The sequence below is a fragment of the Rhinopithecus roxellana genome, chromosome 4 (assembly GCF_007565055.1).
Source record: "Rhinopithecus roxellana isolate Shanxi Qingling chromosome 4, ASM756505v1, whole genome shotgun sequence".
NCBI lineage: Eukaryota > Metazoa > Chordata > Mammalia > Primates > Cercopithecidae > Rhinopithecus > Rhinopithecus roxellana.
The window spans coordinates 145,557,793-145,582,894 of NC_044552.1; the positions used below are offsets into that span (position 1 = coordinate 145,557,793).

A 25,102-nucleotide genomic window follows, 5' to 3' on the forward strand; every position below is an offset into this window, starting at 1 on the left:
ACTTTATGGCACCTGCAGGACCAGTTCATGCCAGGCCCATTTGTAACTGTTTTCTCTAGTTAAACATGATATTGCCATTAAAATCTCAGTAAATAGGATTACAATGCTTAAGAATCTAGGAATTTCTCAAATATGTGAGAAAATGTGAAAGCACAGGGATAGTAGAAATTTATTTTATAAACACATGCTAGGAGATGGAATTGTGTCATGATGATCCACATTAAAGAAACATGATTGAAGCGAATCCATTATGTATTCTCTGACTTTCTATTATATATATATATATATGTTACTCCAAAAAAAGTTATTCATGTTTCCTAGTTGTGAGCTTACCCATCATGTAAAATCAGCCCTAACACTTTTTATTCACAGGCCACATCTACTTCGTACATGTATTTCGGACTCGGTACCAGTCATTGTGCCTCTAAATATACATGTGTTATGCATAATCATAGAGCAGCTCTGCAAGATATATAGATATACCCATTGTATGGTGACGGAGACTGAGGCTTAGAGAAGTTATGCAACTTACCTAAGGTTACATACCTTCCAAGTAGCAGAGCCAGCATTCGAACTTAGATCCATCCAACTCCAAAGCCACTGCCCTGTACGCTAGACCACACCGTCTTTCTACCAGCTGGTTGGTTTTTTTAACTAACTGTAGGAACACAACCTAGTATTAAGTAGAGTGTGCATGCTGCATAATGGACTGAGGTAGAGTAAAACTCATTATTGTACTACTTTTAGGTAAGAAAATGTATTATCTAAGGAATATCATTAAAATTTCCTTACTTCCTTCCATGAACAAACAAAAAGTTAAAATGAAATCAGTGGTGGGATGAAGGGAGTTGGGGATCATAACATAGGAGTGTTAAATATTAAAATTAGAGAAAAAGTACATTTCTCTATCAATGTTTAAAATGCTAGAAATTATACATGCTTATACTGTAACAAAGGATACTTTATTTGGGGAATAACTTAATTGATCCATGATGTGGTGTTTACCAAGGTAATTTTTCACTTTTTGTTCCAGCAGTAGGAATTAGAGGGGGTTCATAAAACACACAATCACCATGTAAATTGAAACCACCTTAAGATCATAGTCATGGCCGGGCGCGGTGGCTCACGCCTGTCATCCCAGCACTGTGGGAGGCCGAGACGGGCGGATCACGAGGTCAGGATATCGAGACCATCCCGGTGAACACGGTGAAACCCCATCTCTACTAAAAAATACAAAAAAACTAGCCGGGCGAGGTGGCGGGCGCCTGTAATCCCAGCCACTTGGGAGGCTGAGGCAGGAGAATGGCGTGAACCCGGGAGGCGGAGCTTGCAGTGAGCTGAGATCCGGCCACTGCACTCCAGCCTGGGTGACAGAGCGAGACTCTGTCTCAAAAAAATAAAAAATAAAAATAAAAAATAAAAAGATCATAGTCATCTTATGTTGTTTCCCTAAAATGGTTCTCATTTGCCCCACATATTCAAATCAGACTGCACGAAGATGTTGTTCTAAGTCAGGGAAGATTTAGAATGCTTTGTGAACAGCTGTATACTGAACTTCGGAGTTCAGTTATTGCACTTATTTGTGTGTGTGTGTGTGTGTGTGTGTGTGTGTGTGTGTGTGTGTGTGTGCACAGTCGGGTTTTTTGTTTGTTTTGCTATGTGAATTACTGTTTGGCCATTTTAATGTATATAACTCATAAATCCAGGAGGATAATCTGTATGTCTGCTCTCTCAGTTTTTCTATAACACAAGCCTGAACATATTGCTCTCTTGATTGAAAGCTTTCAGTGGTTCTGATTAGACAAGACTTTTCGTTGCAGTCGACAGAAACCTAATGGGACCATTGAAGAATTCCAAACAGGCAAGTGACAGGAACATATCTGCATGTTAGAAGAATCACCCTGGCAGCAGCATTGTGATTAGAATGAAGGGGAACCATCCAAAAACAGAGAGACTGGGGAAGCAATATAATTATAATATAATTGGGAATGCCTCTAGCGTGCAGAAATCTCTCTCTCCACTGACGTAACTGACACACTAAGCTTGTGGCTTGTTTAAAGGAAGCCACATGAAAATTGAGTTTGGGACAATAAAGTGAACTGGTTCTCCATTCTCTAGGATCCATCTCCATGCAAACCCCCTATCCCTGCCAAGTTCCTGGGCACCACAGATTGGAAAGTAGCCTCCTGTAGGTAGTTGTCCATGTTAAGTGGTGGGGTTAGGGCTGGGCCATGCAGGTGTTCACTGACTATCTCTTTCTGTCTTCCCTTCTTGGTCTCACCTGTCTGGTGTGACAAGGGAAGCATGTGCCAACCAAGGCTAGACCCTTGAGAGACCAGAGCAGCCCCACTTTCAGTAAAGCAAGCAACCTCTGCTTACTTGCCCAACACACCCTAGCTTCCATGTTCCTTGCCTTATGAGTTATCTTCTTGGGTACAATTTAACACAGCATTCTCACCTCCTTATAACTAAAATAGATAGAGGGGGCTTTGTGCCTCAATCCCTAGCAGACCATCTTGGCAATCTCTGCCTCTGCGACAGGGCACTTGCTCCCCGGGCAACTCCTTTCCCAGGTCATCTTTCCCCTGGACATGCCCATCAGATTTAATAGTGTGCCTACTTGGTAGGAAAATGGGGTCCCTGGTTGCTGATTCTTGGGAATGTGAGGTTCTCCCAGCCAGAGCTCTCGGCACTAAAAGTTCTAGTCTCTGTGTAATGGCCAGCATGTCTTTGGCGTATCTAAAATCCTCTTCAGTTTCCACCAGGGCCTTTATAAGCTTCTTCTGAAGGTCTCAAACATTCAGCCATGGAGCTCAAGTGGAATTTGTTTGGATGACATGACTGATTTCAAAGCCCGGACCCCTTAGACATGCCCATTTAGTGCTGCAAGTACCGATCATTACTGCAACATCTTACAGTCAACAAATTTGACATATTAAAGATTTATATCCTTTCCTCTGGGTTAGGAATCTTCTCTCCCATAAAGCACCTCATTTTCCAGCACACAATCATTTCCATCTTATGGAAATCATCCCTCCCGCTCCGTGCCAGCATGCTACGCTGGGAGGCATGTCCAGGCTTGGGAAACAGGGGTGTCCTGGATCTCATGACTTCAGCAGCACCAGCTGCTCTCTTTCCTCTTCCAAGTAGACTTCCGTTCCCCGCCCCCCCCCCCCCCCCCCGCCCACTTGGGTGTTTTTGTTTATTTTAGCAATTCAGAGCTGATGATAAAGACTTTAAAGATAACTTTGTGTGTCTCTCCCTTTCTAGGTATTTGCATAGGAATCAGAGGAGTTAATCTTGTGAGTATACTCTAACATCTGCCCTTGTTTCCTTCCTTCCTTCTCTATCTGCCTCAGGGTTTTAAAGCATAAGCCTGCTGCCCTCCCCGCCACCCCACCCCTCTGCCCTAGGTCACCAGAGCCTAAGCAGAGTCCGTGCTCCTCTCTCTAACCAAGCAGTGGCTTTTTTTGAAAACTAGATCAGCTCCAGTTCCAGCAGTTGTAGCTAGTCTATAGCACAGATATGCACTGTTCTAAGATTCTGCACTTTATTAAGGTGCCCCACAAGTCTGCATTTCACCTCAGATCATCAAGTATGCAAGAAGCATTACTGTTTTCATTCCCCATAATGAAAACGGACTCCAGTTCCCATTCTGCCAACCTAGAGGAAAATTTCATGTCAGTAAGTTTTAGGTGCTTCCCCTTTCCCCATGGAGTGTGTCCTAGGACCTGGAGATTTTCATGGTCTCTGGAAGATGAGGAACCCACCTCTGACCTTCAGTTTATCAAAGTAGTGATTTATTGAATCCTTGTAGCTGTCTGCCTCAGGGTCGCCAGTGAGGGCTGGAAACCTCCTGCCTCAGGTCTGGCCTCCCGAGGCACACTCTTCATGTAGCTGTCCTCTCAAGGATTCTACTCATTGCCTTAGGGAACAGAGGGGTGCAAGGGCCTCTCTTGCTGGGGGCTGACATATCTCCTTATCAGGCCCTGGGATGGGGGGGTTGGCCATGGGGGGATGGTAGGAAGAGTGTCATTTTGGCAGCTTCTCCTCTGCTTCTCCTTCTCCCCTCCCAGAAGTCCAGCAGAATTTCTTCTCTAGGTTTAGATATTGTTAACAAAGACAGACTTCTTCAGGATGCTTCTGTCTTCAGCTGGATGAAAATACAAGGGATTACAAAGGCTGCCACCTGTTTTAAATGAGCTAGAAAGGAAAATCATTGGGAATTCAAACAAAGTAAAATTCCAAAGTTATCGTGCTATGCCAATTTGGAGGCCCTAATAAAGGCAAAACATCACTCGAACAGTAGGTAGCTATGGGAATTAAGAGAAGGAAACAGATTTGAGAGACAATAAGGTTGTAAAGCTTAATCTCTGAGAACAATCTAGACTGCAGAGCTTCTAAGTTTGGAGAGGCTGGGAAGTGACATGGGAAGAGGTTGACTTTTGACATGCACCCTGGATTCATAGCCCAGCTTAACTGCTTGCTGGCTGTAGGATGATGGGCAAATCGGCACAACTTCTAAGCCGTAGTTTCCCCATTAGTCAAATAATGCTACCTACTCATGTGGTTGTTAAGGGTATTAAGTAAAGTTCCTAAAACGGTAGCCATCACCTGGTGAGGATCCGGGAGCCCCGATGGCTATTGCATAACGGTGCCATTAGAACAGGCAGTGCTGGAGGAGGAGCAAGTCTGTGTGTTAACGTTTGAAGCCCACCATTTGACCTTGAAGGGGCACTGCAAGGTATCCGAGAGTTGCAGGAGGGAGGTAGATGTATTAGTCTGGAATTTGAAAGAAAGTTCAGGATTGAAGATAGAGATTTGGGAGGCTTCTGACTTCAAGGAGTAATTGTAACCTTGGGTTATGCATGGGGTCCCCCAGGGAGATCATGTATAATGGGAGAAGGTAGAAGACCAGCTGCCAGGCCCACAAATCTGTTCCAACTTCGAGTGACCCCTTAATACCATGCCCCTCAGTGTCACCTTTAAAATGACATCATTGCTTGGAGGTGAATCTGAATATCCCACTCAGGGTCTTCATTTCAAAGATGTAGTCTCATTGTTCACCATGATCCATCTTGCTGAAATAAAATTTAGTTGTCTGTAATCTACCAAATCGGGTGGGCTCCTTTCCATCTGGAAAATAAAACATATTTGAGAGACTTTTCAAAAACAAACCTTGTACATGGTCAGTCTAGAGGGTTCTTTCACTGAGAACCAGGGCAGACTTCCCAGTGTTTGAGGGTTGCCCAATTCCTTCCCACTCAAATCATTAGAAATAAAAAAGTCAGTTTGGAGAATTTGCTTAAGTAAAACCAGGAGTCGCTAGAAATGAACGAGCTGAAACTGGAAGGAAATCCCTTTGTTCAATGTGGGTTTCAGTGAATGCCCAGCAGGCGGCTAAACCAGTTCATTAAGAGAGAAAAAGACATGTTCTTAAATGCTGTTCTCAGAAGCAAATGCCTAGAAAAACATATTGTGACAGCAAAAACACATCCTGGAACTCATACACCCTAGATTCGTGAAACTTTGGTTTTTGTCATCAATGAATAAACACACTTACCAAAAAATATTTCCCCCTTCATTTAAAACAATTAACTAATCTGTTTACCATCTGCCAGTCTTCACTCCTAGAAAAATGTGATTCTTGTTGTTACTCTGGAACTCGGAAACATTTATCTGTAGGATTGTTTAATTTTATAGGGTCATTTTTAACCACATACTTAAAAAAGAATAATTGACGTTATGAAAACCCTTTTTTCCCTCTGCTTTAGAAATTAAATTCTGACCTGAAAAGCAGTCTGCAAGTAGCATCCTGTCAAACTGAGATGTGTTATTTTTCCTGTCTCTTCCCTGCTTTATTAAATCGTCATATACTGCACATGATTTTCCCCCCAGGTCGGGCCTGCCTTGGGCTCTCTGTTGCATTGTTAACTATTTAAGCATTAGACTGGCGCAGAGATGGCAGGTGGGAAAAGCTGAGGGACTTGATCTCCTCCCTGCCAGAGTTCTCCTCTTTCACGAGTGCTGCTTACATTGAACAGCTTAAGAATAAGCTCCTGTGTGAGCCCTCGGAGGCCAAGGAGTATTGTTGAATTCAGAAAGGAATCGCTTTCTTTTTGTGATAATTTGAATATTTTCACAATGAAGCTAAGCTACTTCACTGCCTGGTTTGCGTACTTCACGTTATGTGCACCCTTTCCTGGGAAGCAGAAGAACCCCTGCCTCTTTGAATACATAAATTGGTATTGTCCGTTTGTGAGATGGGTAGGCGCAAAGGAAGAATCATCTGGAAGAATTTTACTCTTTTGCTTTAATGTCTTTTTAAAGCTCTTTCAAAAAAATTTTTATACAAGCCTTTGGAGACCACCCAATTAAACCACCACAATAAATGTTGAGCATTTTGAGAAAAGAGATGGACCATGAAGATGATTTGTAAAGTGTTTATACAAGCAAAACAAGGAATACGTTGGAAACAATTTCCCTAAATGACTCAGACAAATAACCTGCTCACCTCCAGTTTTTTCCTGTATTGTGATGCATTATTTTTAAAACAGTTGTCCAAAAATGGCCTTGATTTTTCCATTTTTAACTTAAAAGGATGTTATCATACAAAATAAATGGACATAGCCTTTTTGATCAAATTCACAGAAGAAAATAGGCAAGTGAATAAATCACTTAGGTGAGATATTAATTGGCTTCATTCCATAACAGATTTGCCTTTGTACTAGTTAAGAAAATCCTGAAAAGCTTTCCTGTAAGAGGAGCAATTGATTGGAATAGTCTTGGTAGGAAGAAGCCAAGTTTGATAATCACTTGGTGAACAGAAATGCTGGTTTCCAAATGCTCATCAGGGTTCAGTGGCACAAAGCTGGCTGTAGACTTGGCTTCTGTAGATTTGGTAAAAAACATAAATTCTTGGGGTCCCAGTGATGCTGTTTTAGTCTGCACTGATTTGCCCTGTGGCCACCGAGGAATCTGTATTTTTAAAAGTGTTCCTTGCTGATTCTAATGCATAGCCAGGTTTAGTAACCATTTAATTCAATATTCAATGTGGAGACTTCAACCTTCTTGCACTGCAAATTTGATAAATATTTATTTATATGAAGCCCCTTTGTTGAGTGCCAACTGGTTATTTGCTGACTTTCTTTCAATTCAGAATTTGTTTTAGGTTCTGTTATTGCATAGATTTGCATACCTGTTTTATGGTATTTTAATACTGTTGGTTTAAAAAAATACCGTTTCCTCTGAGTGCTGTTTTGAATATTTTATGTAAGCAATTTCATGTGTTCTTTTTGTTCCACTAGCAGAAAGCAGGGGAAAAGTTGAGAGTTTTTCTTAATCCAGTTGCAAGTAGGACAAAGGATATAAGTACTTAAAGATCATCTATTAAAATGCATGAAAAAACACTAGAAAATCTCCTCTGCATATTGCCAGTTGTGTGTGTGCTCTAGAAGTGAAGCTCAGCGGGTAGCATAATGGAGGAATGTTTTCCTAGCTTCATTCCCTGACGATGTACAAGGTCTCTTCTCACAGGTTTGAATCTTCAGACAAACTTCTGGGAGGACTCGGTCCCTGCCTCACAGCAGATGTTTCCTGTCACTCAGTAGGTGCGCATGTTTTAAGATTATTTCTAGTTGGGCATGTTTATTAACGATTGCTTGGAAACACATCATAGGCAAGAACATGCTGGAGGTTCAGGGTACTTCAAAAAGGTTCTAGTAGAAAATAAACACATTTCCTCCACAAACTGCAAAATACCCGAGAACAGGGTTCTTTTAGCCCTTTCATTTTTTAAAGCTCAGTGCACATGCGTTTCAGGGAATTTGATGATGCAGTTAGCAACTTTTCATGACCTCTGCTGTCCCACATCCACAGCCTAGTAATACACACAGATCTATGCAATTTTCTGATGACAACCCTGTCAGTTCAAAAGAAGAAAGTTGCCCCTGCCAACACTCCTAACTTGTGTACACAGGATTTGTAAGAGGTTGTCCTCTCTTTGTGGCAGATGTAGACTGAAAGATAAGCCTGGGAAAGATGCTGGTCACATCCCAGCCACACGAGGCAATCCAGTCATACTTCCTGAGGCTTTATTTGAAAACACTGTTGTAAAAGCTGTTGCTGAACTTCACTGCTCACGTAGACAGTGTGGCTAGAAGGGATGGCAAAGCGTAAGTTGAAAGAGCACTTGGCTTAGTTCAGAACACCTGGGAGCAAATAATGATATTAATGGAAGCTAATGCCTTTGGGGCACTCACTCTATGCTAGGCGCTTTGCTTAGAATAGTGTATTGCAGTATCTTATTAGTCCATGCTTAAGGACAGTAAACTTAAATCCTCTGAGCCTCAGTTTCCTCATTTGTCAAATGGGGACAATGATGCTTTTCTACCTATCTCTTAGGGCTGTGAGATGGAAATTATTAGAATAGCATGAGAAAGCTTTATGAGCCCAACTGAAATAGTTTATTAAATAGTATTCCGACTCCTACTGAAATACAATATTGTCGCTAAATATTTTGATTTATTGACCAAGAAATTGAAATTAATCCCAACAGGGCCAACATATCTACTAGGACCTGAGAGAGGCACTAGCAGTTCTAGTTAGGGCTGGGAGTTGGGGTGAAGTCGGGGAGAGTCTTGCCTGTATCTTCTGTTTACAGTGCACCTGACATTAGAAGACTAGGAGTGCTAGCCAGGAAGATCCTGGAATGTGTCTGCCCAGTATTCAGTGGCGAGTCCATGAGCTGCGAACAGGTTGGGGGTGGCTAACACAGCAGGCCTTGTCTGTCTCAGGAGCTGAAGGGGGCCAGCCAAAGCAGGGTGGACAGTATGACTGCAAGGCAAGCAGGAGAGGAAGAGCCACTTGAGACATTGCTCTCGGCTGCTGGGGAGGAGCCGCGAGCAGGCAGCGGTGGGAAATTGAGGCTTATTGTGAGCAAGGTGCTGGCCTCCAGGGTGACGGGGAGCGCAGAGCAGCACATGAAAGCCGCCTGCGGATGAGCCGGGAGATGGACCACACATGTGGATTGCAAGGACAGCTACTCAGAGAGTTCACATTCCTCCCCCAGTGAACTGGGTATGATTGTAATGGTTTGTTAAACAAACAAAGGACCTAAAGCTGTGAATGGGAGAGAAAAAAGACTTAAGGTGAAAAGGAGAAGAGGCCCTGCTTGCTAGTGTTCCACTCTTTTTAAGCTTTCTCCCCCATTTCCTTAACATTCCTTTCCCCTTTCAGAAAAGCCAGTGTTGTCGCTTGGAACACTTGCCTTGTCCCTTCAGTGCCATTTTCTTTTAAAATGGAAACCCGATGAAATGTTAATCAGTTTAAAAAGAAAAAATCAAGAACCAGGATAATCTTAAAGGACCAGTGATAAATATTTTTATTTCTCAAATTAAGTATTCCTGGATGAACAATTTGCTTTGCATCCTTTGAATTTATTGGACATGACATGGAAAAGCAAAGAGAAAATTCTCAAGCTTCTGGCAATAATTGTGTCTAATAAAATACGGCCTGTGTCCCGAGAGGCAGACGGGCATGCTTCTGGAGGAAGTGGAGTGAGCTTTGGAACAAGTGCAGCGGCTTCACTTTTCTCACATAACCATGCATGTACACAGTTTACTATAAGTTCTGGATAGTTCTACATCAAGCTTGAAAAAAATACTGCATGTTACTTTAAAACTGCCCATCACATTTGTGTCTAGGGCAATCCGATTTGGTCTTGGGTTCATCTCATGTAAAAAGAACCAGTTAGCATTTCAGAATAGTACCTTTCAATCTGCTGTTCTCTCCAGGTAACTGAATTACCATGTGGGAAGGATAAGTGATTATATGTAACATTTTCCTCTCTGCAATTCTTCTGTAGATGGGACATCCTCACTTTCACTGGGTCCCAGTTCCCTAAAGGATAAACCCAATGTCCCCTGCCAGGTGCGCTGTCCCTGTTATTGGTCTTCTGAATCGGGCCCTTCTCCTGTTGATCCCAGCCAGTCTGCACCACGTGTTCCACAATGCCCATACTGCTTCATGACTCCGAGCTCTTCTTCTCTATTCTCCCCTCTGCGTCTGCAATATACCTCCTCCCTTTTGTCAACCTGGTATACTCCTAGACTCAGCCTAAATAGTCATTATCAAACTTTAGAAAGTGCAGATGTTCAAAAAATAAAAATAAAAAATGAGGTCATCTATAATTCCACTGTCAAGATGCCCTGCTGCCATGTAGTTATCTGCACTTCAAGGCCTTTTTCTGTTTATTTAGTGATATGTTATTTTAGGATCAAACAGTCCACCCAAGTCTTGAGCATCATTTCTAGATCTCAGATCCTTCAAGGTCATTCAGGTCATTTTAACTCACAAACCGGGCATCCCATGGTCAATGCAACTAATATGCTTTTCACATTTCTCTTCTCAGTGTGAGCCTATATTCTCACACACTTCCTGAGAAAGAAACAGGCTTTTCTTTCCCTTGAATGGTAACCTTATTGGAAAAATAATAGGTCCTGCTGCTAATTAGAGCTGCAGTTCCTCCATGTCCTATACTTAAAGTCCCAGGAAAAGAGATCACCACCATCAGCTATAGAAGCAGACCCTAAAAGGGCCTAAAGGCGAGACTCAAGGGTTTCTAGGGAGGGAGGAGGGGGATATATTTTCAGCTGTCATAAAGGAATGATCCCCGTTCCTGACTATAACGATTAGAAAATCTTCCTCTAATACGAAAGGCTCTTGTCTGGATTTTGGAACTTGCTCTCCACCCCTCACCCCCCACCAGGCTACTGAGAGTCTTCTGTAATAAATAGTCCTCTTCAAACAAGGCAGTCCCATCTCAGCTTGAGAACCAGGCCTGGGCTTAACCCTTGCCTTTCTCAATGCACACATCTGTTTTACTTACTTGTAGACATTTGTTTTTGTTTTTGTTTTTTTTTCTTTGTGAATGTTTCTATTTAAAAATACAATGCATATGGTAGGGAGAGGTGAGGAGGCGTGTTAAAGATCCGAGAGTCTGCAACAGTATTTCTTTTCCTCTTTTTTTCCCCTGGTGGGTACTATACTGGATGACCCATCTGGAAGAAGGCCTTTGGCCCTTTCGTGGGGATCCTGGCTGCACCAGCCCCTTGCTTCCGTGCTGTACGGATGAGGAAGGCCAGTGGTGGAAGTGGCCCCAGATCTGTGAGAGATGAAGCACTTCTGTGGTGTCAGATTCCAGCTCCCTGCTCATCGGAGTCATCCCTTCCCTCTTGAATGTTTTATTGGCATCCTCTACCTACCTCTACCACCTCACTCCATCTCCATGTAGATGCAGTCAGGGGCTAGCCTTAAAAATCATCCCCTCTCCTTTCATGTTTTTTGGTGTAATGATACATATTTTAACCATTTAGTCAATGAATGTTAGTCTCTGGATTATATTAGCTGAGTTATAAGAGGTTGCTTCATGGTGTTGACTCTCAGATGCTCTCTGGGTTCTCAAGTGTTCCCCTTGAAAGTCTGACTCAAATGCCTGTCCCAGCCCCTGGGGTCTTGCACTGCCACTGCCTTTTTGTTGGTGTTGTTCTCTTTAAAAAATAATATCCTGCTCTTCTTTTAATGACCTCTGTTCTCTCTAGGATATTAATGATTCTTTTTTTGAAGTTTCCTTCCCTCCATAGTCTTTTTTTCCCCGTTAGTTTTTGTGTCAGTTTTCCCTATTAAGTGCCTTCCTCTGATTTCTGGTGATCCTTGGCCTACTAATTTGTGAGTCGAATCAGTAAAGACCTGATGGGAGCTTTGTATACTTAGGTGGGGCTTGTCAGCTGGAGCCTTGTATAGGGTAAGGTGGCGAGCCCTGGAGGAACCCCCCTTTGTCCTTATGGTTTGCTCTTTTCTCTTGGGCTGGTCATCTTCCCAGGGAAGACTCCTCCATCCTCCTGCCCTGAGAGAGGGGACATTCACCCTGTGTCAGAATACTCCCCCACTTTCTTTTTTTTTTTTTTTTTTTTTTTTTTTTTTTTTTTTTTTTTTTTTTTTTTTTTTTATTATACTTTAAGTTCTAGGGTACATGTGCATAACGTGCAGGTTTGTTACATATGTATACTTATGCCATGTTGGTGTGCTGCACCCATCAACTCGTCAGCACCCATCAATTCATCATTTATATCATGTATAACTCCCCAATGCAATCCCTCCCTCCTCCCCCCTCCCCCCTCCCCATGATAGACCCCAGTGTGTGATGTTCCCCTTCCCGAGTCCAAGTGATCTCATTGTTCAGTTCCCACCTATGAGTGAGAACATGCGGTGTTTGGTTTTCTCTTCTTGTGATAGTTTGCTAAGAATGATGGTTTCCAGCTGCATCCATGTCCCTACAAAGGACGCAAACTCATCCTTTTTTATGGCTGCATAGTATTCCATGGTGTATATGTGCCACATTTTCTTAATCCAGTCTGTCACAGATGGACATTTGGGTTGATTCCAAGTCTTTGCTATTGTGAATAGTGCCGCAATAAACATACGTGTACATGTGTCTTTGTAGTAGACTAATTTATAATCCTTTGGGTATATACCCAGTAGTGGGATGGCTGGGTCATATGGTACATCTAGTTCTAGATCCTTGAGGAATTGCCATACTGTTTTCCATAATGGTTGAACTAGTTTACAATCCCACCAACAGTGTAAAAGTGTTCCTATTTCTCCACATCCTCTCCAACACCTGTTGTTTCCTGACTTCTTAATGATTGCCATTCTAACTGGTGTGAGATGGTATCTCATTGTGGTTTTGATTTGCATTTCTCTGATGGCCAGTGATGATGAGCATTTTTTCATGTGTCTGTTGGCTGTATGAATATCTTCTTTTGAGAAATGTCTGTTCATATCCTTTGCCCACTTTTTGATGGGGTTGTTTGTTTTTTTCTCGTATATTTGTTTGAGTTCTTTGTAGATTCTGGATATTAGCCCTTTGTCAGATGAGTAGGTTGCAAAAATTTTCTCCCATTCTGTAGGTTGCCTGTTCACTCTGATGGTAGTTTCTTTTGCTGTGCAAAAGCTCTTTAGTTTAATTAGATCCCATTTGTCAATTATGGCTTTTGCTGCCGTTGCTTTTGGTGTTTTAGACATGAAGTCCTTGCCCATGCCTATGTCCTGAATGGTACTACCTAGATTTTCTTCTAGGGTTTTTATGGTATTAGGTCTAACATTTAAGTCTCTAATCCATCTTGAATTAATCTTCGTATAAGGGGTAAGGAAAGGATCCAGTTTCAGCTTTCTACTTATGGCTAGCCAATTTTCCCAGCACCATTTATTAAATAGGGAATCCTTTCCCCATTTCTTGTTTCTCTCAGGTTTGTCAAAGATCAGATGGCTGTAGATGTGCGGTATTATTTCTGAGGGCTCTGTTCTGTTCCATTGGTCTATATCTCTGTTTTGGTACCAGTACCATGCTGTTTTGGTTACTGTAGCCTTGTAGTATAGTTTGAAGTCAGGTAGCGTGACGCCTCCAGCTTTGTCCTTTTGACTTAGGATTGTCTTGGCAATGCGGGCTCTTTTTTGGTTCCATATGAACTTTAAAGCAGTTTTTTCCAATTCCGTGAAGAAAGTCATTGGTAGCTTGATGGGGATGGCATTGAATCTATAAATAACCTTGGGGAGTATGGCCATTTTCACGATATTGATTCTTCCTATCCATGAGCATGGTATGTTCTTCCATTTGTTTGTGTCCTCTTTGATTTCACTGAGCAGTGGTTTGTAGTTCTCCTTGAAGAGGTCCTTTACATCCCTTGTAAGCTGGATTCCTAGGTATTTTATTCTCTTTGAAGCAATTGTGAATGGAAGTTCATTCCTGATTTGGCTCTCTGCTTGTCTGTTGCTGGTGTATAAGAATGCTTGTGATTTTTGCACATTAATTTTGTATCCTGAGACTTTGCTGAAGTTGCTTATCAGCTTAAGGAGATTTTGGGCTGAGACGATGGGGTTTTCTAAATATACAATCATGTCATCTGCAAACAGGGACAATTTGACTTCTTCTTTTCCTAACTGGATACCCTTGATTTCTTTCTCTTGCCTGATTGCCCTAGCCAGAACTTCCAACACTATGTTGAATAGGAGTGGTGAGAGAGGGCATCCCTGTCTTGTGCCAGTTTTCAAAGGGAATTTTTCCACTTTTTGCCCATTCAGTATGATATTGGCTGTGGGTTTGTCATAAATAGCTCTTATTATTTTGAGGTACGTTCCATCAATACCGAATTTATTGAGCGTTTTTAGCATGAAGGGCTGTTGAATTTTGTCAAAAGCCTTTTCTGCATCTATTGAGACAATCATGTGGTTCTTGTCTTTGGTTCTGTTTATATGCTGGATTACGTTTATTGATTTGCGAATGTTGAACCAGCCTTGCATCCCAGGGATGAAGCCCACTTGATCATGGTGGATAAGCTTTTTGATGTGCTGCTGAATCCGGTTTGCCAGTATTTTATTGAGGATTTTTGCATCAATGTTCATCAGGGATATTGGTCTAAAATTCTCTTTTTTTGTTGTGTCTCTGCCAGGCTTTGGTATCAGGATGATGTTGGCCTCATAAAATGAGTTAGGGAGGATTCCCTCTTTTTCTATTGATTGGAATAGTTTCAGAAGGAATGGTACCAGCTCCTCCTTGTACCTCTGGTAGAATTCAGCTGTGAATCCATCTGGTCCTGGACTTTTTTTGGTGGGTAGGCTATTAATTGTTGCCTCAATTTCAGAGCCTGCTATTGGTCTATTCAGGGATTCAACTTCTTCCTGGTTTAGCCTTGGGAGAGTGTAAGTGTCCAGGAAATTATCCATTTCTTCTAGATTTTCTAGTTGATTTGCGTAGAGGTGTTTATAGTATTCTCTGATGGTAGTTTGTATTTCTGTGGGGTCAGTGGTGATATCCCCTTTATCATTTTTTATTGCATCTATTTGATTCCTCTCTCTTTTTTTCTTTATTAGCCTTGCTAGCGGTCTGTCAATTTTGTTGATCTTTTCAAAAAACCAACTCCTGGATTCATTGATTTTTTGGAGGGTTTTTTGTGTCTCTATCTCCTTCAGTTCTGCTCTGATCTTAGTTATTTCTTGCCTTCTGCTAGCTTTTGAATGTGATTGCTCTTGCCTCTCTAGTTCTTTTAATTGTGATGTTAGAGTGTCAATTTTAGATCTTTCCTGCTTTCTCTTGTGGGCATTTAGTGCTATAAATTTCCCTCTACACACTGCTTTAAATGTGTCCCAGAGATTCTGGTATGTTGTATCTTTGTTCTCATTGGTTTCAAAGAACATCTTTATTTCCGCTTTCATTTCGTTATGTACCCAGTAGTCATTCAGGAGCAGGTTGTTCAGTTTCCAGGTAGTTGAGCGGTTTTGATTGAGTTTCTTAGTCCTGAGTTCTAGTTTGATTGCACTGTGGTCTGAGAGACAGTTTGTTATAATTTCTGTTCTTTTACATTTGCTGAGGAGTACTTTACTTCCAATTATGTGGTCAATTTTGGAATAAGTGCGATGTGGTGCTGAGAAGAATGTATATTCTGTTGATTTGGGGTGGAGAGTTCTATAGATGTCTATTAGGTCCGCTTGGTGCAGAGATGAGTTCAATTCCTGGATATCCTTGTTAACTTTCTGTCTCGTTGATCTGTCTAATGTTGACAGCGGAGTGTTGAAGTCCCCCATTATTATTGTATGGGAGTCTAAGTCTCTTTGTAAGTCTCTAAGGACTTGCTTTATGAATCTGGGTGCTCCTGTATTGGGTGCATATATATTTAGGAGAGTTAGCTCTTCCTGTTGAATTGATCCCTTTACCATTATGTAATGGCCTTCTTTGTCTCTTTTGATCTTTGATGGTTTAAAGTCTGTTTTATCAGAGACTAGGATTGCAACCCCTGCTTTTTTTTGTTCTCCATTTGCTTGGTAGATCTTCCTCCATCCCTTTATTTTGAGCCTATGTATGTCTCTGCATGTGAGATGGGTCTCCTGAATACAGCAGACTGATGGGTCTTGACTCTTTATCCAGTTTGCCAGTCTGTGTCTTTTAATTGGAGCATTTAGTCCATTAACATTTAAGGTTAATATTGTTATGTGTGAACTTGATCCTGCCATTATGATATTAACTGGTTATTTTGCTCGTTAGTTGATGCAGTTTCTTCCTAGCCTCGATGGTCTTTACATTTTGCCAAGTTTTTGCGATGGCTGGTACCGGTTGTTCCTTTCCATGTTTAGGGCTTCCTTCAGGGTCTCTTGTAAGGCAGGCCTGGTGGTGACAAAATCTCTAAGCATTTGCTTATCTGTAAAGGATTTTATTTCTCCTTCACTTATGAAACTTAGTTTGGCTGGATATGAAATTCTGGGTTTAAAATTCTTTTCTTTAAGAACGTTGAATATTGGCCCCCACTCTCTTCTGGCTTGTAGAGTTTCTGCCGAGAGATCTGCTGTTAGTCTGATGGGCTTCCCTTTGTGGGTGACCCGACCTTTCTCTCTGGCTGCCCTTAAGATTTTTTCCTTCATTTCAACTTTGGTGAATCTGGCAATTATGTGTCTTGGAGTTGCTCTTCTGGAGGAGTATCTTTGTGGCGTTCTCTGTATTTCCTGAATTTGAATGTTGGCCTGCCCTACTAGGTTGGGGAAGTTCTCCTGGATGATATCCTGAAGAGTGTTTTCCAACTTGGTTCCATTTTCCCCCTCACTTTCAGGCACCCCAATCAGACGTAGATTTGGTCTTTTTACGTAATCCCATACTTCTTGCAGGCTTTGCTCATTTCTTTTTCTTCTTTTTTCTTTTGGTTTCTCTTCTCGCTTCATTTCATTCATTTGATCTTCAATCGCTGATACTCTTTCTTCCAGTTGATCGAGTCGGTTACTGAAGCTTGTGCATTTGTCACGTATTTCTCGTGTCATGGTTTTCATCTCTGTCATTTCGTTTATGATCTTCTCTGCATTAATGAGTCTAGCTGTCAATTCTTCCACTCTTTTTTCAAGATTTTTAGTTTCTTTGCGCTGGGTACGTAATTCCTCCTTTAGCTCTGATAAGTTTGATGGACTGAAGCCTTCTTCTCTCCTCTCGTCCAAGTCATTCTCTGACCAGCTTTGATCCGTTGCTGGTGATGGGCTGCGCTCCTTTGCAGGGGGAGATGCGCTCTTATTTTTTGAATTTCCAGCTTTTCTGCCCTGCTTCTTCCCCATCTTTGTGGTTTTATCTGTCTCTGGTCTTTGATGGTGGTGACGAACTGATGGGGTTTTGGTATAGGTGTCCTTCCTGTTTGATAGTTTTCCTTCTGACAGTCAGAAGGACTCTCTGTTGGTCTGTTGGAGATTGCTTGAGGTCCACTCCAGACCCTGTTTGCCTGGGTATCAGCAGCAGAGGTTGCCGAAGATAGAATATTGCTGAACAGCGAGTGTACCTGTCTGATTCTTCCTTTGGAAGTGTCCTCTCAGGGGTGTACTCCACCCTGTGAGGTGTGGGGTGTCAGACTGCCCCTAGTGGGGGATTTCTCCCAGCTAGGCTACTCAGGGGTCAGGGACACACCTGAGCAGGCAGTCTGTCCGTTCTCAGATCTCAACCTCCGCGTTGGGAGATCCGCGGCTCTCCCCAAAGCTGTCAGAGTCGTTCGCGTCTGCACCGGCTCCCGCTACTTCCCCTGTTGGTCTTCAGCTGTGCGCTGTCCCCAGAGGTGGAGACTACAGAGACAGGCAGGCTTCCTTGAGCTGCTGTGAGCTCCACCCAGTTCGAGCTTCCCAGCGGCTTTGTTTACCTACTTAAGCCTCAGCAATGGCGGGCGCCCCTCCCCCAGCCTCGCTGCTGCCTTGCGGATAGATCGCGGCAGACTGCTGTGTTAGCAGTGAGGGAGGCTTCGTGGGCGTGGGACCCTCCCGGCCAGGTGTGGGATATATTCTCCTGGAATGCCTGTATGCTTACAGCGCAGTATTGGGGTGGGAGTTACCCGATTTTCCAGGTGTTGTGTGTCTCAGTTCCCCTGGCTAGGAAAACGGATCCCCTTCCCCCTTGCGCTTCCAGGTGAGGCGATGCCTCGCCCTGCTTCAGCTCTCGCTGGTCAGGCTGCAGCAGCTGACCAGCACCGATTGTCCGGCACTCCCTAGTGAGATGACCCCAGTACCTCAGTTGAAAATGCAGAAATCACCGGTCTTCTGTGTCGCTCGCGCTGGGAGTTGGAGACTGGAGTTGTTCCTATTCGGCCATCTTGCTCCGCCCCCCTACTCCCCCACTTTCATACACTCTCCATAGTGAGCACTTGTGCTAGGGGAAGGAAGGGCAAGTGCCCCACTGCAGGCACCAGGAGAGGCCAGGAGGGCTCAGTGCTTCAGTAACAGACTTTCACCTGCTGCTTTCATACCTGTTTCCATCCTCACTTCCAGAAGTACTTACTGTACCAAATTGCAGAGACGTATGGTAGATGCTGCAGGGTATAGCAGGTTGTTTTGTTGCCTCTTATTGCTGGCTTAAAGTTTAGCTTTCTTAGGATGGCCAAGTCGATCACTGCTTGTTTACCTGCTTTTTAGCTTCCAAAATTTATTGTTTTCCCCCTTTTATATTAGGCTATGTTTTAGAAAAATCCCACCATTACTGTTTTAGTAGAATTTTTGGAGAGACCAGAGCTACATGCTTTTATTCAATTGGCCATCTTTAACTAGATATTACACTATTTGTAAACAGAACACACCCTGTCCCTTTGCAGATGTTCTGGCTAGGATGTGGATTTGATGTTCCAAAGCTGTAGCATCATCATCTGGACAGCTTTCTCAATTTTCTCCCTGAATACTAAAGAAATAATTCACTTTGTCTTTCTTGTTTATCTTAAGCCTCATTTCTTAGAAAGTAAGAGCTTAGTCACTGGGTTAACAAAATTCAGTCTCTCAAGGTGACAGCTGAAAAGAACCTATAGGCAACAAACCTGATGGCTCAGCAGGTGGCTCTCTCAGAGCAGAATAGAAGGGCAGGTAGTGTTTCCTACAATAAGGATAAACTAGAATGAAAGCTCTTCAAACACATTAAGGTGGAGATCTCTACTGGGCCTCACTGTGTGGAGGAGGAACTCATGTCTCTGCCTGGGAGTGACAGAGAAAAGTAGAAATTTGCCAGGTAGACAAGGGTTCCCAGGACATTCCAGGAGGTAGAAAGCCAGAAGCGTGAGAGAAAGTAGCACTAGAAGGAAACAGCAAGTGGATTAAGCTTTGGCTTTGCCTTTAGGCCATGATGGGAGTAAGGTCCGCAGACATGGCAGCCATGACTACCTGGAGGTTCTGGACATCATCTTTCTGCTGATGACATTTCTAAATAGCTTTTTAAAAATTTGATAGAGACTGCTACCAAAGTCCTTCAAAGAACTGATATTGAGAAAAACAACTGTGTTGGAAGACCAAAAGTGGAAATTCAATTTCCTCTCAGAAATGGATCTTGCATTGATTGGGTCAGTGGGGACAATAGAAATAGAAGCCAGAAGTCACAGTTTATTTTAAGAATGTTGTAAAGCAGTTGTGCCCCCATTAGATGATTGTGTTACGTAGCATTGGGGAAGTCCTGGAACTACACGTGTGTTCTGACTTCCCCCTCCACCCTCGTATACCCCTGTCCCCTGGGAACACAGTCTTTCCTGGCTGTTACCATATATATATATGTTCTTCTTCCAGTCTGATCCTCTCTCATCCCCAAAATAATCAACATGAGCAGAACGAAGCAGATGGCACAAGCCTTCTTTGGCATACTGGCAGATCTGTATCACTCACTCCGTATTTTTAGAATCAAGGGGACTGAAAATTATGTCCTGAGATGTTTTGGGGTAAGACTTACTATCTTTCCAGGGTGACAGGTGTTGAAACAGCATCGTATTTAAGACTCAAATGCAATCTCTATGTGAAGTCAGAACAGACTGACTCTCATCAGGACCATTGCTCTGTCAGTTCTGTTAGGATCGATGGTGGTCTGCCAGATAATAGAGAGCTGTCCTAAGTTGTTTTAAGGATGTGGCCAGAAAGTGCATCGGGTTTCAACCAAAGATTGGGCTCATCAGTAAACAGCCAGAGCCGATCAAGTGCATGGTGATAAGAGATGTTGTATATATCCACACAGGTTTTTTTTTTTTTTAAATAACTAAGCTTTGACCCTCAGCCACAAAGAGTTTATAGTCTGTTGGGGAAGACAGTCTTATTTTTACAGAAGTTTATTATTATATCATGAAAACAAATATTTGTATGCTAAGGCCCATATTGAAGAAATATAGTTATGGTGATTAAAAATTGCTATGAACTTGAATTCATTAAGGACTCTCTGAAGAAATTAAAGAATGTTCACTATCATATAACTAATTTAGTTCTGAGGACCAACTTTGCACTTAGTGTTAGGCTAGGTATATTAAACACACGAATCTGGAACTCAAGATAAAGCCTTGGGGAAAGATATTCATGAAATAAGCATAAAAACGAGAGGCTTTGTGTTTTGGTCTTTGAGGGAAATGTTTTGGTCTTTGAGGGAAACTTGAAGTTGGAGGAAATGTGTCTCATCTTTAAATAAACCATGGCCATGTCTAACGCTCAGACTGTCCCCTTCATCTTTGAGGGCTCAGGGGAAATGTAGGCATGGGTGATGTCTATGACTGCTGGCGTTTTGAATCTAGAGAAGAAGTGGCTGGAAAGAGATCTGGAAAACCTCATTCAGTGCCAAAGGGCAACTTTTTCAATTGAATAAGCTTTATTTTTTTCTTTGTACTCCCAGTGCGTTTGGTAAGCAATTAGTCAAGGTTTACATCTGCTGAGAAAGAATGCCGCCGTTTTACTTGCCGCCTCTTGTGTCCTTTCTGCACATGTGTTGTCCAAACTGCCACTTCTTTCTGTATAATTGATACAGTATAGCATCCATAGGGAGAGAATGTGTCTCTTTCCCGTTACATCCGTAGCTAAATGGTTAGAACATGAGCTGTACATTGACACGTGGTTCTGCAGTACTTTTAATCCCAGTGTTTCATAAATACTGCATATTTGTAGGGTGTTCATTTAGATTACAGTGTGCTTTCACATCCATTTTGTTTCAGTCAATTGTCCCAGCAACCTGTTTACGTACATCAGGTAACTATCGCAAATGAGGAAACTGAAACTCAGGACACAGATAACATGGATAAGCTGGAATTTGAACTGGGGAATCTTTCCACTGGATTCACAGAACAAGTGGCTGGATTTACAGCTTCAGGGTAAACACCTGAGGCTGAATCAGTAGCACAGTTGTGTGCAAGGAAAGCATAGCCTTGCCTTCATCTCCTTTCATGGGGATACCAAGGGTCTGCCTGTGCCATCCAGTACAGGAGCCACTGGCTCTATGTAGCAATTTAAATTAAACTTAAAGTAAAAAATTCAGTTCCTCAGAGGCACATTTTGTGTGTTCTATAGCCATCACATCTGTAACATTTCCAATATTGCAGAAAGTTCTGTTGGACATACTGGTCATCTCATAAAGCAAGAGTTGGGGAGAATCAGCTTACTGAGATAAGTTGGAAAAAGTATATATGCAGGGCCTTAAGTAGGTGAGAGAAATACAAAACCTTCCCCAACAAACCAGCTCCTTCTCTGAAGGGGCGAGTGGGATGAAGGCTATTTTGAGTTCAGTTATAAAGGGAAGGAGAAAAAGATGCATTTTCAAACTTCATACTCTGTGTGTGTTAGTTTTTTTTTTTAATTAAAAAGAACACAGAGCAATTCCAAGTGAATGAGTGTGTTTTATAGCTGGGCCGGTATTATGGTCAAACTTAGGCTGGATGAGAAGTAGAACAGCTCATGATACCTAGCAGAGCAAACTCAGCAGGCGGAATAGAATTCCTAGAAGGAGTTATTTTGTTTGTAACCAGGGCTGTTGAGGATTCCTCAAGGTAGGGCCTTAGGCATGAACTAGAATACTAGAAGGGAACCAGGGGTTGGGGGAAAGGGGTTTGGACAGAGCCAGGACAGGTAATTAGTTAAAGTCACACATAATTGCAGAGGTTGTGCGTGCTGCTAGAATCAAAGCCATCAGAAAGAAGTCGTGGTGCCAAGGTGCTGGCCGAGGATGCCTGTGTGTCCCCTGGTTTGGATTAGTGCTGACCAAAGGTGCCTAAGTCAGCTTTCAAGTTTCCAAGTGGGTGGGGCAGGATGGTGAGGGGCATTTGCTTGGCACTGTGAACTCTGTCCAGACACTGAAAACATCTACAACAGAAGATGAGGAACTCTACAAGTTTCCTGGGATTTTTACCTGGTTAGAAAAGGAATATGTGTTTGGTTATGTCTGTGTACTACATAATACTATATTTAAACATGCTTAAACTGTTATTGCAATAAAGTTTCATCTAGTTAGACTCATACTTTCTGATCTGAAAGTAACCAAAAAGGTAAGTAAAAATTAACTTTTAACAATAAAGAGCATCTCTAGAGACATGGCAATAAATGACTGCAAGGAGCAGGGAGGGTTTTAAAGACTCACTGCAATTGGTCAGCTTACCATGAGTGCTCTGCTTACTGGCAAAGTTCAGCAAATGCTGGCCTGTGGACAAAAGCTACTTAAGTGTACTTCACCTAAGCATACAGTACTCTTATTTTTTTTAAGTATTGGCACTTGAAAGGTGAGCATTTACCCACCTGAGAATCTCTCTCTAGAATAGCACAGGGTGGTAGTGATCCAGGGCCTTACCCTGGCAGGTAGTGGCAGGTTGAGGCCAATTTGAAACCTGCTGTCAGAGTCCAGGGATGAAATGTAGGGGGCTAGTCCAGGTCCTGAGAGTGCAGCTAGGAGGAGACATCTCCAAGTGTAAGTTTTTGGAACAGTTTCTCAGCTCGGCTGGAAAGCCACCCTAGTAAGTGAAGTATTGTTCATGATGCAGCCTCAGACACTTTAGGTTCCTCCAATGATGGCCAATTGGTAGAAAAAGAACATGGTTTTTGGTGACTGTGGCTGAGTCAGAAGGGTGATAATGATTTGGGTTTGAGACAAGTTGGGTTTGAGTAGGCCCACCTCCTGGAAGTGGCCTACCAGCAGGTAGCTGGATGGGCCCTCCAGGGTAGGGCCAGGGAATGAAGAAAGGTCCACAAACAAAAGAGGAAGAGATTAGTAGAACTTACTAGAGGATGGTGCCTACAAATCTGAATGTGGCCTGAGCTGGTTCCTGAGCTATCAGCTTTGTGCCACCACATCAGTGCAACTAGACAGACTAGACTAGCTTTATGCACATTCTGTTTATATCAGCCCTTCTGCAGAGTAATCTTACAAACAAATTAATTTAGGTATATACAAATTATTTCTTATCCTCTGGAAGTTTAAACAGGTGTGATAAGCAACTAATATTATGCCAACAATGAGTGACGAGGAAGAGCCCATGGTTTGAATAAGCATGGGTGATGTTTGTTTATGGACCAGTAAAAACACTTGAACACACTGAGGGAGGTTTTTGTTGTTGTTGTTGTTTTCTTCTTTGGTCAACTGAGCTTCACACTGACCTGAAATAGACAATACTGGATCTGTGGAAAGAACTGTCCTTATCAGAGGAAAAGTGTGCTCCACTGGCCATCAGTGTTTGACTCCTCACACTCTGAGAAGCCAGATGTGTAGATTTATATGCAGACGGCCCTCTCGCAGGGAGAATTATGTTCCATGAGCACCATTTAAAGGAACGTGGTGATTGTGGGTAGTTGATTCTGAAGCGGTCAGGGAGGAAAAGCGTTGTTTTCAAATGGCTAATGCAAGAAAACTGTTCCTCTTCTCTCCACAGCCAATCCGGGGACCCAGGACATGCCCCAGCTATAGTGATGCAGATTACCTTTCTGCTCCTGAATCGCACCTGTGCCTCAGACTTTCTCCCCCCAGCTTGAGACTGCATGTAAACTGGGATGTGTGAAAGCAGGAAGCAAAGCTAGTGACAGCTGAGAGGCCCATGTCTGGGTAGAACCAGGCCCACGATGCTGCCTTTCCCGTGGTCTGGAGTTCAGCTGCAGGGACTCTGCTGATGTGCCCAGCACCATCCTTCTGTTTGTGCTTAAATGGCACAGCATTTGGTCAGCACATCTGAAAAGGAAGGTGTGAGAAGCAAAGCCCATGGCCACGTTCCCCTGCCAATTATGTGGCAAGACGTTCCTCACCCTGGAGAAGTTCACGATTCACAATTATTCCCACTCCAGGGAGCGGCCGTACAAGTGCGTGCAGCCTGACTGTGGCAAAGCCTTTGTTTCCAGATATAAATTGATGAGGTGAGAGGCTTTAGCAAAGGTATGCACTTTTAGAAGTATGTTTAAATGGCTTTTCTAGCCCTCAGACCACACGATGCAAGGTGAAAGGAACACAGGATACGGATGCATTTTAGCCTTTGAGGGATTCTTTAAATCTGCATCCAGTGATTCCTGTGGTTTTATGTGATGGTCTTGTTATGCAGCGTCAGTTCATTCCTTCAACAGAGATTTCTTATGCACCTACAGTATACCAGGCCTCTCCCCATGGCTGGAGAAATAGGACAACGCAATTAAAATGCAACCTCACTGCTTTGACAGAGCTATACAGGTGGAAGAAGTTGTTCTTCACTGCCTGATGAAATCTGGGAAGGCTTCTCAGATGGGGACAATCTTTAAGCTGTGACACAATGAAAGAGGAGGAGGCAGAGAGGATGTTCTGGGAAAGCCATAAGTCTTGGCCTTAAAGCACCCCTGTTCAGAGGGTACTACCCGAGGAGGAGCAGATGAGGCTAATAGTGCAGGCAGGAAGGAAACCACATATAGCAGGCCTTACCTCTGTCTGAGAGGGTTTGTCTCATTCAGGTGTGTAAGTAGTGAAGTGATATGATTTGTTTAGTATCCTAGAAAGAGGACTCTGATAATAATTTGAAGAAGTGGCAGGTAGGCTGATTTGAAACCTGCTCTCAGAGTCCAGGGATGAAATGTGGGGAGCTGGTCCGGGTCCTGAGAGTGAAGCTAGGATGAGACATCTCCAAGTTTAAGTGTTTAGAACACAGTTTCTCAGCTTGGGTGGAAAGCCACCCTAGGAAGTGGAGTTCAGGTGGTATGCAGATGAAGAGCATGTGCATTTAATCAAAGTTTTAAAGGCATCCATGACACACCAAAGGATAAAAAGCACTGTTTTAGCAGACGAGTCTTTAAAAAAAATTACATTTAATCTAAGTTA

General features: G+C 42.8%; 1 protein-coding gene across 14 annotated transcripts in view; it reads left to right on the forward strand.

Moving 5' to 3' along the window:
- The window catches only part of PLAGL1 (PLAG1 like zinc finger 1), a 133,320-nt gene that overhangs the window by 101,456 nt on the left and 6,762 nt on the right, over nucleotides 1–25,102 (forward strand). For 3 of the 14 annotated variants that reach the window (XM_030928862.1, XM_030928865.1, XM_010362540.2), the window contains 3 exons: nucleotides 3,271–3,302; nucleotides 7,537–7,610; nucleotides 23,703–24,177. In XM_030928862.1, the coding sequence (XP_030784722.1) occupies nucleotides 24,026–24,177 (152 nt within the window). In that variant the 5' untranslated portion in view covers nucleotides 3,271–3,302; nucleotides 7,537–7,610; nucleotides 23,703–24,025. Of the gene's footprint in view, nucleotides 1–1,781; nucleotides 1,862–3,270; nucleotides 3,303–7,522; nucleotides 7,611–23,702; nucleotides 24,178–25,102 lie in introns of all 14 variants that reach the window. The other 11 variants (XM_030928864.1, XM_030928863.1, XM_030928866.1 and 8 more) reach the window with 11 other exon arrangements.